The sequence below is a fragment of the Hakea prostrata genome, chromosome 1 (genome assembly GCF_041222555.1).
Source record: "Hakea prostrata isolate BN-2017 chromosome 1, UWA_Hpros_2, whole genome shotgun sequence".
Taxonomy (NCBI): Eukaryota; Viridiplantae; Streptophyta; class Magnoliopsida; order Proteales; family Proteaceae; genus Hakea; species Hakea prostrata.
Genome location: NC_142600.1, coordinates 77,364,341 through 77,378,903, shown reverse-complemented (window position 1 = coordinate 77,378,903; position 14,563 = coordinate 77,364,341). Strand labels below are relative to the sequence as shown.

Below are 14,563 nucleotides of genomic sequence, written 5' to 3'. Positions count from 1 at the left end.
GATGTCGATATGAGTCAACTTTTTAAATTGGGTACAAGAATTTGAGTCAAAACCATGGAGAAAATCGCTACGAAACCGGGCGCGATATACATATTCGTCGGAAACATTTAATTTTTTGATTTTTATACTCTTTGCGTTTCTCTCTTCTACCCAATCTTACCAATTCTATCCAATGATTCAAGACTCAAGTTATGTGTTTGTATTGGGGGACTACTGATAATTTATGATAGGCTTTTTAGAAATCTTCGTTATGAGCAATCTTCCACTATATTCTGTTTTAATCCTCAAAGTCAACATGCCTGTGGTTGGTTTCTGTTTTTCTTTTTATGGGGTTTTGTTGTCCGGTTATCTTCCTTTGTCCGTGTTTGGTCTTGGGTCCGTTTGTGTTGCGGGTTTTGGTTTTATGTTTTTTCCCACTTTTGCATCTTGGGTTTTGCTCCCCCCTCGTGGCTTCGTCCATGCCTGTGTTGGGGTGTTATTGTTTTATGACTTTTTATTATGATCTTGTTGATTTCGGTGTGGTATCATTCCTTTGCGTGGTGTGGCCTCGGGTCTTTTGTGCTGGTGGGTTTTGTTTTTGTTTCTTTCCCTATTTGCATTAGTTGGATGGCATCTTTACCTTTCGTTCCCCTCGGCCTTTGGGGGCGTTCGGTCTTGGGTACGAATTTGGTCAAAACATAAGAAATCCCCACCTTTGCTACAAGAGGTGGTAATTATTGTAGCAAAGAAATCTAGAGATTGACACAATTAGTGCTCCATAATGGATCAACAAGTACCAAGCACAACCCTATTCCCCACTTTCCAAATAAATAAAAAAGTCATGATAATTATTTAGGGCCTATTTGGTTACATGAGTCTGGAGATTTCAAATTTATGGAGTCATAATTTATAAAATTAAATGTTTGGTTGTAGAATGAAATCTGTGGATTCATCCTAAAAAACTATTTGATCGCGTGATTTTGGAATGGAAATGATAGCTTTTGAAACCGGATTTCAGATAAAAGGTGAATCTCTGATTTCATGAATCTAGAGATTTTTACTACCAAACGGGTATAATTCTCAGATTCATGTAACCAAACAGGCCCTTAAAGTATCCATTGCATAGAAGGTCCATCGAGACCCAAGTCACAGAGAAGAGATGGGTGCAAGTAAAGGAGAGAATGATGGGAGACAAGCTTAGTTTTCAATCCTAGAGTTCCAGCAGCCAGATACACCTAGTCTAGTCATATGAAAAGAATTCATCACAATTCCCACAATACCCACAAATTATCGAGGTCCACCAAGAAACATTGGCGCTGACAGGAATACCTACATGCAAGACATGCCGGAGCAAAATTTTAATTCTAAAGATGAATCTTTTTAAGCTTCAAAAAGAATTTCCACCAACGAAACAAAATATTGTTAGAGGAAAGACTTTGGGGTGGTTCCAAAGAATTCCACCAACGGAACTAGAAAACTTGCCTTTTCCGTCAGCAATAGGACCACTCAATTGCCCCGGGGTTCGGTCGGTCGATGGTGCGGCAAAGGAATTTCCCTCGTTATCTGAAGAGGGGTTTAGATATTGACCCTTTTTTAGGCACCTTTCTATACTTTGGGGGCTAACAAAGCTGTTTCGGAGTCCTTGACCACCTTGAAGGTGGTCCCAGTACCTTTTTCAATTTGTTAGAGGAAAGACTTAGCCGTGGTTGAATCCTCTACTATGAAGAGTAGAGATGCTCCGGGGGGGGGGGGGGGCTCAACTCTCGTTTTGCTTGTCAAGAATCAGGGGCTTGTTTCTAATGTGTGGTAGAAAGGTGCGAGGGTCCATGACATCTCTACCTTGATGGATAAAGAGTACCAACTTGGCTTAGATTAGAAGATTACTTTCCTTGCTAACTAAGTTGAGAAAGACACATTAGAATTGATTAAAGAAATCCATTCATCATTAGAATTAGAAAGACTAACATCCTCCATCAAACTAACAAGAAAAAATATTCTCACCATTCCCAACATGTTTGAGAATCATGCCAAACAACATAGGAAGGAATTTCCCAAGGCACCGCTTGTTTGTAAAGGTAGGGATTGGAAGAAAAAAAAAACATGTGGGCTCCATATGTAATAGGGTGAGAGAAAAATGAAAGAAAATAAAGGGATTTTGTGGAGAAAATGTTAAATGTGGATCATACTTTATTATTTTCCACACTTTTCCATACAATTCCACCTATTTTCTAAAGTTTTGAAAAACCAATAGGTTGAGAAAATTAGTATGTTATCTCACTAGATGAAAAACATATCTTAATTTAAGGAAGTTTATCTACCAACTTTCTCATTTCATAAACCAAACAAAATATATTTTTGGGATTTAATGAAAAAAAATTATTTTTTCAAACTTTTTACCACCTCACCTTTATTCCAGCAAACAAACAGTTCCTAATGGTATTCGAAATCCAAAAATCTTTTTTTTTTCCTTCTTTTTTGAAGTATTTTGGGTTCAAAAATAGAGTCCTTGGAAAAGTACCAGGCCTTGAGGGTCTTGGTCCAAAGGGACTCCTTCATAGTCAAAAGTCTTCACCCCAGTGGGTAACATTAAAGTCCTTTCTTTTAAGCCCAAGCCCACCAAAGAGTTTTGGTCAATAGCAAAGGGATAAAGAGTCTCACTTTGTTTTGCCTTCCCTTTCAAATTTTTATTTATTTATTTTTGCTTGTCTTTCAAAAATATCTTTATTTAGGTTTTGTTAAAATCAACTGTCAATCATTTATGAGGATTTACTTATTCATGCCTTTCAAATAAATTATAAAAAATATATAAAACGACAAGCATATGTAACTATTTGATAATAAAAAATATTATATTATTTCAAACACTCTCTTTTTTTATATTAATAAATAAGGATTATGTGTGTTACAGTCCGTCTCACCATGTTATGAATGGTGTGACTTCATATCAGCATGGTCTTGTGATTAAAGTGGAGAGAAAAATGTTTCGATATCTTAATCATAATTTGAAATATAAAAAATAATAAAGAGAAGAAATTTCTTCCAAGCAATTTAAAAAAATATCATAATTTGAATTTGATATTATACATGGAAGTTTATTTTTGTTTCTTAAAATGTTATGTGAATTCATAATTCTTTATAGTTACATTTTATTTATAAATTAAATAACAACATAAACTAACTTATATTATGTAGCTGGCTTCGATATAGAGTGCTTTTGTCTAAATCAATTGAGAGAAACATGTATATACACTCAAACAGACATGCATGATTCTCGTATTTAAATATAAAATTATGTAAAATTATAATTCAAAATCTCATAAATTAGGATGTCATTCAGTCAAATTCTCTTGTACACAATCTTATTGACCTCAATATTAATGCAATTGTTACATAATCAAAGTATAGAACTTTCTTATATTATTCATAATTGGAGAATCTTAATTCTAGCTGTTTAACATGATATATATATATAGGCTTCAAAATTTTTCATTAATATGTATATTGACTAAAAAGAAGTGATTAAGTGAAAGATCAAGACACAAGTTTAAATTTTTTTGGAATCAAATTTCTCTTCTATATATATTATCTTTCTTTCCTGAAGATTATAATGGAAGAGCATATAATTTGGTCAGACATCTAAATTCCATAAAAGATAAATTAATAACTCGAAGATAAAAGTTTTCACCATGAAAAGAAAACATTTTTAACTTAAAAACTTGATTGGTTTTTGAATGTTTTATTCGTTTGACCAAGAAATTGGATGAAATTATTGTCTTATTCTTTGTTTTATTTATTTATTTATTCATAAAAAAGGGCATGCAGTTGTGGCGATCTTGCGTCTACCGTATATAATGCTTTGGACTTTTAAGTTTGATCTATTAGGACAAGTATTGTCAGTGTAGCATCCCCATAATAATTATAATTTTAACCCAGACTTAATAATTGATCCAAACTTTGTTTCAACTACAAATACAATCCAATTATAATTATATGAATTCACAGAATACAAGACACCCGAACCCAACACTTGTGTCTCTGACACATAATGTTTTGGACTTTTAAGTTTGATCTATGCAATCATTAGCCTTGTGAACTACTGGGAAAAGCAGTGGCCCTGTCAGTATAGCACCACCAGAATTCTAGTACAATCCACAAAAACCGATAGTGACCCATGTCCATGCTTTGACGTCTCTTCCTTACTCAAAGTGCCACATTCTTAAACATGGAAGAATTAGGTGATCCGTGAGTTATCAATGGAATATGGGAGGTCCTCACCTATCATAGATTCTCACCTATCATAGATTGTTTGACTTTTTTTTTTCTTGGGTTAATTTGACTCAAACTTTTCTTTGAAATTTTTTATTTGGGTAAACCTATGCTTTGAAAACTTGGTTGACAAAGAGCTTTGAATAGGAATCAAAAGCCAAAAGGGAAGATAAAATTAATGTTTCCATAGGCTTTTGATTCGGGTTGGAAAAGCAAAAGATTTGGTGGGAATAGAGCCAAAAAAGGAGAAAATGATTTATTTTATCAAACAGGATTAGAAGACAAATGGCACAGAGGACCACATGGTCCACATCATAAACACCATTGTAGAGAGCTTGCGGAAATCACAGATCTCTTTCTCTCTCTCTCTCTTTTCTGTCGACACCATTTATATATAGATACATCTCTGTGTTTCCAACAGAAATCACCAACCACACCAACTCAAACTGGAAAAATCAATTAATTAATTAGTTTAACTATAATTTTTAATTTGGTTATACCTACTTTATCATCATTGTCGATACATTACAATGAAATTTAATCAAGAACAGATTATGGTGAAGAAATAATCTCTTCTTAATTCAAGATTTAGATGGGAGGAGGTGGTTTCTTTCCTTAAACATGTGATTAAAGATTCGTGACCAACATCACCCTTTTACCTTATGGGTAGAAGATTCTTTGGGGGGTGTTGGATTTGTAGCTTTTGTATATATTAATGAATTATTGCATATATCATTAGAGAAAGTCAAATTTCAAACTTTTTCATTAAAAGATGTTGGTATTGCCAACTGAGAAATCCTTTGCTTGTATTGTTGGCAAAGGATTCTAACTCATATAGAGATATATATAAGTGATATGGAGAAAATATAACCGAACCTGGTTCAATCTTGGTTCGACCCTCAACTCCGGTTGGGACGAAAGGAATCGACTCACTTTCGAGCGAGCCGGATCCAGGAGATAGCTTGTTGAGGAAGAAAGCTAGCTCAGTCACAAGCACGTCCTAATCCGATACGAACGGAATAGGTTAAACAACCTAAAGACGGCTATCAGTGTTCGGTGGCTGTCACTCATCACTATCATTCGGATAACCACCAGATAACGATCGTATTATCATAGGAGTCATTTACTAGTCCAAACTAGTAGAAGTCTATCACTCAACGGATCTATCTGTTAAGATCCAACGACTATCCGAAAAAGGCTCAAATACATCCAACAAAGGAAATTCGAAGGTACACTTTATATAAGACATCGCCTACTCACAAGGTAGAGGACGAACACACACAGATACATACAATCTGAATCGTATTCTCGTTATTCATTCCTTAGCTCTGTGCTCTAGTAGAGCCGTTTGTGATTAAGTTCATCAACTGACTTAGCCTTCGGAGGTGGACTCTCGATCCCAGCGGTCGGGCCACGTCTGACGCTTGTTTTTGCAGGTCATTCTCAGGAGATCTAAGGGCTGAGCAGATTTTGGATGCATCATTTGGAGCCGTCTGTGGGAAACGTTTCAGAAGGCCATGGTGACTAGATCATCGGCAGCAGCAGTGGCTGCTGCGGCCCAGCGAGATGCTGGCGTCCAAATTCCTGGGAGTAAACAATCCAGATATTCCAGAGGGTAGTCGACCCCACGAAGTGCAGGAAGATGGTGGTCAAGGAGGTAATAATCCTCCGGATTACTCCAGATCAACTGGATCAACTGAAACTCCAGATGTTGGAGGTAAGTCAGGCGCTTCGTGTGCTAACCAGACAAGTGGTGATACCACAAGCGCCCGACCATCGTGATGCAGAAAGGCGTGCGTTGCAGTGAGAGCAACGATTGATCGATGAACAGAATATCGGACAAAACTTTCGGGAAGGCGATCATTGGCGAGAAAGAGAATCCTAGGAGAACTGGAGAGCTTCCTAGGCTAGACGATCGTTTCGAAGGACCGCAGGGAAGTACGACCGATTCAAATACAAGGTTGGGTGCAGGAGTACGAACTCACTCACCAACTATCAAAGCGCGTTGCTCGAGATAATGATCGTGTTGCTCGAGGGAATGATCGCATTGTCGGAGATCGGTTAGCACATATTGGTCAAGAATTGGCCAATATCAATCAAAAGCTCGATCAATTGGCGAGAGGGAGGATGACCGATGATATCTATTCGGTTATTTGAAAAACTCCATTTGCCGGCCCATTGCCGGATATCAGTTTCTCACAATTTCCATTTGCCAACTTTTTCCATGTTCGATGGTTCGAAGCTTTGTCCTTCTCCCTCCTCTTCTTCCCTTGGGAGTTGCAGAATAGATAGAACCCTAGAAGAACAACAAAGATCGCTCTGTACATATACTTGATGGTCATCTTCTTGAGAGATGAAAGATTCAGAACTTGGGAACCTTGATCTAAAAATTTTGCTCTGCCCTTCTCTCTCTTTCGTGTTTTTTTTTGGACGTTAACCTCAGGCTAGTGGAGAATGTGTGGACGCACAGACAAACATGGGGTTTTTTTTTTTTAATTTATTTTTTTTTTATTTTAAATTTACCCTTGAATTTTTAATCTGGACCGTTAAATATAAATTTGATGATGTAGTCAAATTTTGATAGTTGACTGCTTTCAGCAGGTGTAAGTCATGGCACCTTCCTGGTTAAGTGTCTTGGTATTCCCCTCTCGTCTAAGAGACTTCGTGGTGAAGATTTTATTCCTTTAATTGAGAAAATTGAGCGGCGATTGGAAGGATGGCACCACAAAACTCTTTCATATGGCTGCCGTTTAACTCTCATTCGATCAGTTCTTTGTGGTATTGTGAGTTATTGGATTGGCGTCCTCGCCTTCTCCAAGGCCATTATCAACCGCCTCAAATCCATATTTTGTAGATTCTTATGGAAGGGTACTTCTGGTGTGGGATCCTACCGAATTTCCTGGCAAGAGGTATGTAAGCCTATTAAAGAAGGCGGGTTGGGATTACGTAGGCTTGAACTTAGGAACATAACTGCCTTTCTTCGCCATACTTGGTGTCTGGCTTCTAAAGTTCCAACAAATTGGTGTGTGTATGTTCGCAAGAGATGGTTTAGCTACGACTCTTTGGTCTATGCATATTCCCCGGGACTGTTCACATACCCTCAAGATTATTCTGAACTTTCGTTCTACTCTTACACTTTGCAGTTGTTTGCTGATTAAAGATGGGAATCAAGTTATGTTATGGCATCACCCATGGCTTCCAAACGGTCCGATTGCCAAGACAAATGACCTTATTGTGGAAGCCATTGGTCGTGGACATCATGATGCAGTATCTAAAATCATTTATGCCACCAATTAATGGTTCAACCCTTGCAATGATCCTTTATTATGTAATAGATGGGAGTAGATCAAGACAACCAAAAAATGGCAGCGGCTTCAACAGGATTCCCTCATATGGTTACATACTTCCTCTGGTCATTTTTCTATGCAAAGTGCACATGAAGTTATCTGGCCTCATGATACGAGGTTGAGATTCCTTGGGACAAAAATTCCAGTCATAGATAATGAGTGCAATCGGTCTCTGTTTCATCGTTGGAAGATCAAGATGCAATATAGGATTTCAAGACCACATGTTCTAACTTGGAATAAGCCATCTGCGGAATGGGCTTCTCTCAATTGTGACGGCTCTATCATGGGGAATCAAGGAGGATATGGGATTCTTGCGAGAAATGAGATGGGTGAAGTTATCTTCGTTGCTGCTGGTATATGTCTGGAAACAAATGTTCTTTGCATGGAGCTCACGGCCATTCGTTGAGGACTAGTACTAGCTTTGAAACATTCTATCCAGAGAGTCCAGATTCATTCTGATTCATCGAGTGCTATTGCGATGATTTTAGGTAGGTTTACCATACCATGGTATACAACAGAGGATGTCTGTGAAATCCGAGACTCATTGAGACGGTTATGCCAATATAGGCTTCATCATGTTGTCTGTGAGCTTAATACTGGAGCAAATTTTTTGGCTGGGCTTTACCCATCTACATATGAAATTTTTTTCTCTCATCATTCTTTACTTGAAGTGTTGTCTTATATCATAAAAGATGACGCTGAAAGGAGGAAGACACATTTCAGACCGTAACTTTTTCAACAATTTCAAATACATTTAAATGAATGTAAATGCAAATTTAGGAGCAGTTATCGATTATCTATTTACATCCTTATAAATAGCTCCCTACCTGATGGGATGGGTAGGTGATATGACGATATCCGAGAGTAATAAGAGACAGGATGATATGGACTATGGAGAAAAGGTTAAAGTGTATCCGTTACACTTAAGTCTTCCCTCAACGGCCGAATCTAGCGGTCTCGGAAGTCAAGCTGGTGGAAGTGAGACAGGTCCCACCGCATGATTTGTCTGTTAATTGCTTCCACGAGAAATGCACCTTTTTCCTTTCCCGATAAATTCAAATTCAACTCTCAGTCTCATCTCGAAAATATCACAAAATTCACGGGTCTCGACTTTATTTGGAAATGCGTTCTAACTCTAACTCAAGGGCCCCGCCAAAGCCTCCTCTCTCGGTCTCTCCCATGGTTTCTCCTCCGGCTCCGAATCCGAGACGAATTCGGTACTGGGTCTGGGTCCGGGTACAGGCAACAACTATCCTTAGGAGTTAGGGCCTAGGTGTTACTTAATACTTACACTGCTACAACCCTAAACCCGACGTCTCTTCCAGGAAAAAATGTGTAAAGTCAATTTCCAAAAGTAAAAATTTAAAAAAAGTGGTAAAGTCCCACTTTGGGTGGGCCGTGGGCCTCGGATGACGCACCCGAATCCGAGAACGACTTCTCTCTAACCCGTAAGAACCCTCGCTTCGAAGGCAAACAGGCAAAGTCAATATAGTATAAAAATTACCGAATTACCCATTAGTCCTTCCTCCTTACTTGACTTCTCCTCCACAGTGTCATCGACTCGGGCTATTACGGTGATTTCACACTCTCTTATCCACCCAATCACAACTCACCACACTGACCTCACTCGCCAGTTAGTTATGTAGATTTATGTCACTTGATCGTTTCATTTGTTCGCTTCCGCCAGCCATGCCTTCACGCCAACCTCCGTCACCGTCGTTTCCGCCGTTTCTGTCACTCAGCGCCACCGCACCACCAGCGCCGCCGCCGCTGCCTCCACTTGATTCTCAAGTTTCTGTAGCAACCCAACTTCAAGATAACCAACATCATATCAGTTCTCGTCTCATCCCAGCCATTGCCGGTGTCTCTGCTTCTCTAATCGTTCTTTTCTGTCTTGCGATTCTGTTTCGCAAATTAACCCGGAAAAGAACAGTACCTGCTGATCTAAAGCCTCCTCAACGCTTCTCCTATAATCTTCTCCGTCGCTCTACTTCTTCATTTTCCTCCTCAAACCGATTAGGCAAAGGTGGCTTCGGTTCTGTTTACCGTGGTACCCTCCCCACAGGCCAAGAAATCGCTGTTAAGGTTATGGATTCTGGGTCGTTACAGGGAGAACGGGAGTTCCAGAACGAGTTGTCACTCGCCGGAAAGATCGACTGCGACCGTGTTGTGTCCCTTCTGGGTTACTCTTGTGACCGCAAGCGTCGACGGATGCTGCTTGTTTATGAACTTATGCATAACCGGAGCTTGCAAGATGCTCTGCTTGATTGCAAGCTTCCAGAGTTGATGGAGTGGAAGAAGCGGTTTGCCATTGCCTTCGACATTGCTAGAGGTCTTGAGTTTCTTCACATCGTCTGTAATCCTCCGGTGATTCATGGCGATATTAAACCCAGTAATATCTTGTTGGACAGTTACTTCTCTGCCAAGATCGCTGATTTCGGTCTCGCTCGATTGAAGACTGAGGAGAACTGTGATGCTGTTGTCCTGGAGGTTCCGGAGGGTGATGCCCCCGAGATTAAGAGGGAAAATGGATCGAAGGGGAAAAATTCGGAGATTAATGCAGCGGATGGAGGCGACGAGAATGGATCTATACTTGAAGAGACTGACAGCGTGACGACCACTTGCGAAGACGCCAATGTCGTTGTGGAGCGGTCTCCTGATTGTTTTACGAGGATTTCTGATACTGATGCATCACCAGAAACGACCTTTTTTGCAGAGGCCTCACCGTCGGAGATCTTGGACAAGACGAGCGTTTCGGAGGGATATTTCGATAAATTCAGTGTTGAGAGTAGCAAGGATGCAGTTGGCGGGGGAGAGAACCCGAGGGGAAGGAAGAAGAGTTTGGCAGGGAAGGATTGGTGGTGGCGTCAGGAAAATGGCGGAGGTGCTTCTGATTCAGGGAGCGTCAAGGACTATGTGATGGAGTGGATTGGGAGTGAGATTAAGAAGGACAGACCCAAGAGCGATTGGATTATTGCTTCAGCTCCTGCCGATGAGGCTAATGGTACAGTTTCGCTGAAACCCATTGCCAAGCCAGAAAGGAAGAAACAGAGGCGTATGGAGTGGTGGAATTGCTTGGACGAGGAGAATGTCCCCAAGAAGGAAAAAAATAGACAGCCGCGAGAGTGGTGGAGAGAGGAGTACTGTGAAGAACTTGCCAAGAAAAATAAGAGAAAACCCCCCAGATCCAGAGGTGGTGGTAGTTCTGCAGGTGAACTTTGGTGGCAGAAAGATGAAGATTTAGTCCCTGAGAAGAGGAAGAAGAACCGTGGAAAACGTAGTCGGAGCAGTACGGATTGGTGGTTAGATGGGCTCAGCGGAGAGTTTCGGAATGGTGGTCGCCGGAACAGCGTGGACTGGGCGAGCGGAGAGATTCCCAAGAGCGGCGGTGTCAGCAGCACTCCCAGCATGAGAGGCACTGTTTGCTACATCGCCCCCGAGTACGGCGGTGGTGGGCAGCTCTCAGAGAAGTGCGATGTGTACAGCTTCGGGGTTCTATTGTTAGTTCTCATCGCAGGGCGTCGTCCTCTCCAGGTAACTGGTTCACCAATGTCTGAGTTCGAAAGAGCTAATCTAATTTCATGGACTCGTCATCTTGCTCGCACTGGAAAGCTTCTGGACCTCGTTGATCCATCCATTCAGTCTCTAGATCGAGAACAAGCCCTTCTCTGCATCACAATCGCCCTCGTTTGCTTGCAACGCTCGCCCCTGCATCGCCCTTCTATGAAAGATATTGTAGCCATGCTTTCCGGTGAGTCTGAGCCACCCCATCTGCCATTTGAATTCTCCCCTTCACCGCCCTGTAATTTTCCATTCAAATCCAGGAAGCAGGTCCGGTGAGTTACTGTTTTATTTTCCTCCCGGCGAAGAGATAAATCCCATTTTGTACCTCTATAGGCATTTTTTCTTTCTTAATTTCTTGTAAAGAAACAGGGAAAAGAGAACCCAAGGGAGTATATATTTCATGAATGAATTATGGGTCTTTTCTGTTCAGTTATGTTCTTCAGTATCATACAAAGAGAGTTCTCATCCCCCCACCCCTTCTGCAGAAAAACAGAATGAAACCCATTTTTCTTTCATTTCTTGCCCTTCAATCAACACTAGTCTGAATTTCATTATCTGGTGCAGGATCAAAAGTGAAAATTTCAATAATCAATCATTGTTCATACTGTGAGGGTACCCTTCAAGTTAATTATTCACCTTTTGTCTATGTTTAATTGCTGTTTGATTTCTGTTCAGTTCCTGCATACTTTTGGAAACTCGTTGCTTTTGAAAAGCTCTTAGGTTTGTTGTTAGCTTCGATGGATAGATTTTGCATCAATGGACATGGCCACATGGGAAAGCATCCCATGTAGATTTCTGCCATGCCAGGGTCTTCTGTAATGGCAATAATTATATCAGAGTTTCATAATCCATGAAGGGCTTGGATTTGAAATCTTTGGACATTGCAGCAACTCAAATTCTGGGAAAAATCTGGTTCTCATTTCGTGGCAAAATTCTGTCATGAGAAAGTATAATTTCCAATAACTGAAACTGCACCTGGAGTTATTTACTTATCAAAACTGGTCTCTGTTTACAAAATGGATGACCTTAATCAATATTTTTTTTTCTGCATTAAGCACAACATTCTCCATGATGATAACCTAGAATTTTGCACATCCACAAAGTTACTCTATAATGGGGACAACAACCAAAGAGATAAAAAGAAAGGCTAGTTTAGCTAATCTAAAAGTCCATTCTTCATCGGCCCTTGTAAGCTATACAACATTTACTGATGTACTTTTACAGGAAATCTCTTTTGATCAAGAAGTTTAAAGCTAAACAACAGATTACTGTTAAAGGGCTGAGACAGGGGAGGGGGGGGGGGGGGGGGAACCTTTGTTGTTTCTGTTCTAACAGCTGTGAAACTGTTTGGCAATTATTCTTTTCTTGTTCTTGGTCTCATTTTTGGGCAGGTGGGTCTTTGAACTAAATGGTTTATTGCTTCTTCACTTGAGCAGCTGTGTGTACAACTCTGTCACATTTTGGTTGGAATCAAAGGATCTTTGTCTTGGTTGTTCTCTATGTTTGCTAGTCCCTTGCATCTTTTGTCTTTAATTAGTGATCATCATTGATTACTTCTGTCTCTAGCTCCTTGAATCACTTTCTGTATATGAAACTAAACAACCTGTTAATTCATTTAATTGTCGAAGTTCCCTTTAAATCTGAGCAAGGACCTGCAAATGCTTTCCACTGGCATTTGGTGAATCCAATGTGATAATGTGAATGAAAGGATAGAAGATGCCAATTTGTAGTTTAGACTTCAGAAATTCCATACTTAGAAGATGGAAGATGATCTTCAAATATGTATTTTTAGGGAGCTGCCAGCATTCATGCTTACTTGTGGTAATGCATGATTGGAATCAGGGGTAGGAATCACCATGCTGAAGTGAAGGCAGCAGCCCGTGAGGATGGGAAGGAGATATTAAATGAGCATTGAATGTTCAATTTTGAATTCAGGAAAGTAGGTATGGGAGCTGATTGGAGGACAAGGATCCAACATTCATATGAAAGACAACTCAAAGGGAATCATCTTTGTGTTTGTAGGATATATCAAGTTATGTTTTGGACATAAGAAATCAGGGAAAACAAATGTGATATAAAAACAAGGTGAGTGAGGACTTGATGGAACTTGGAAGGTGTGCAGAGGTCATATTTATGGAATTCATGGATAAGATTACAAATGCATATGGTTTATGGTTAAGATTAGTCTTTCTCCAACCTTGAGCTCTTCTTTCTCTCCTTTCTGTCTTCTAAAATGCAGCAGATACTGTTTTTTCATGCGTCTGGGTCTGTTACAAAGATCAAATGGTATATTGCTGAACTATTCAAAACCAACAAGAACCCCAGAAAAACTCCTGAGTCTATTACTACTAGAAGATAGCATATAGTAGCATTGAACTCATGGAAAGATAAATACCACAATACAAACAATTTTACTACTTCAGTGCATTTCCTAGACAAAGTGAGACCTGAAGAAGCACCAGATAAATTTAATTTACTTTGGCCCTCATGATTCCTAACAAGTACTTTGTTATTTCATGTTCTTCCCAATATCCAATGTCAAGAACCATACAGAACAAATCAAGTTAAAGAGCTTAAGGGAGAGAAAAATTAGAAATGCTGGGAAATATTATTCATTTACTACCTCGATTATTGAAATTCTAAGTCATGTTTGGTTTTAGTTCTTGATAAAAATTTCAGCCTCCTTTTGTAAGATTATGAGTTAGTAAAGATAAGATTAGATAGCCCATAATCAAAATAAACTACTGCACTGTTTCTGGCCCAGAAAACTAATGAAGCAAGAAAGGGTAAGTGAATTTCCAGTAAAATATGATAGTAATAGTCTAACTAATGGGAGTAAAGTGTAACATTCTCTGTGATCTCCATAAATGACATTAACTAACCCATTAGTTTTTGGGAGAAATAAGTTTAAAAAAACACCATTTGAGCTTTGATGATGTTGTTGTTTGGTTTGTTTAGTTAAGATATTTATCCATATCTCCTTTGAGATTTGTTGAACGCATGGATATTGTAGATAAGTTAATTTGTTTTGGATCCATTTCTATTGTGGTCCAAACCCTAGCTTGATGTCACTTTAAGACAAATGGGCACCTTTATTGTTTCTCAATTTATTCAATCTTAATTAATATGCGTTGTTTTTGGAGGACATAGGGTGGTGTACCCCTTTTACCTCGGATGCTGTTTTGACTATTATGTTGACTTGTCCCATATTTAGTCTCATTAAATTTCTTCCATTTGTTTTTTCATTGTGTGGAACTTTTTTTTTTTTTTTTTTCTCTCTGTATCAAAGCCTCTTGCAAATTTATGTAGCCAATCTTAATTAGTTAATAATATGGATGTTGTAACATAATTTTAATATAATAATATGGATGTTGTAACATAATTTTAATCATTAATCATCTCCATAT

At 39.3% G+C, this 14,563-nt stretch overlaps 1 protein-coding gene across 1 annotated transcript; it reads left to right on the top strand.

The window, feature by feature from the left end:
* The first annotated feature begins 9,280 nt into the window (after nt 1-9,280).
* Nucleotides 9,281-11,830, top strand: LOC149030234 (receptor-like serine/threonine-protein kinase At2g45590). The gene has a single exon (XM_089142534.1). It carries the CDS (start codon nt 9,282-9,284, stop codon nt 11,430-11,432), a length of 2,151 nt encoding a protein of 716 aa, XP_088998660.1. The 5' UTR covers nt 9,281; the 3' UTR covers nt 11,433-11,830.
* The last annotated feature ends 2,733 nt before the right edge of the window (nt 11,831-14,563 follow it).

Coding starts and splice junctions, on each gene's coding strand:
- LOC149030234 (XM_089142534.1), top strand. CDS start 9,282: ATGCCTTCACGCCAACCTCCGTCACCGTCGTTTCCGCCGTTTCTGTCA.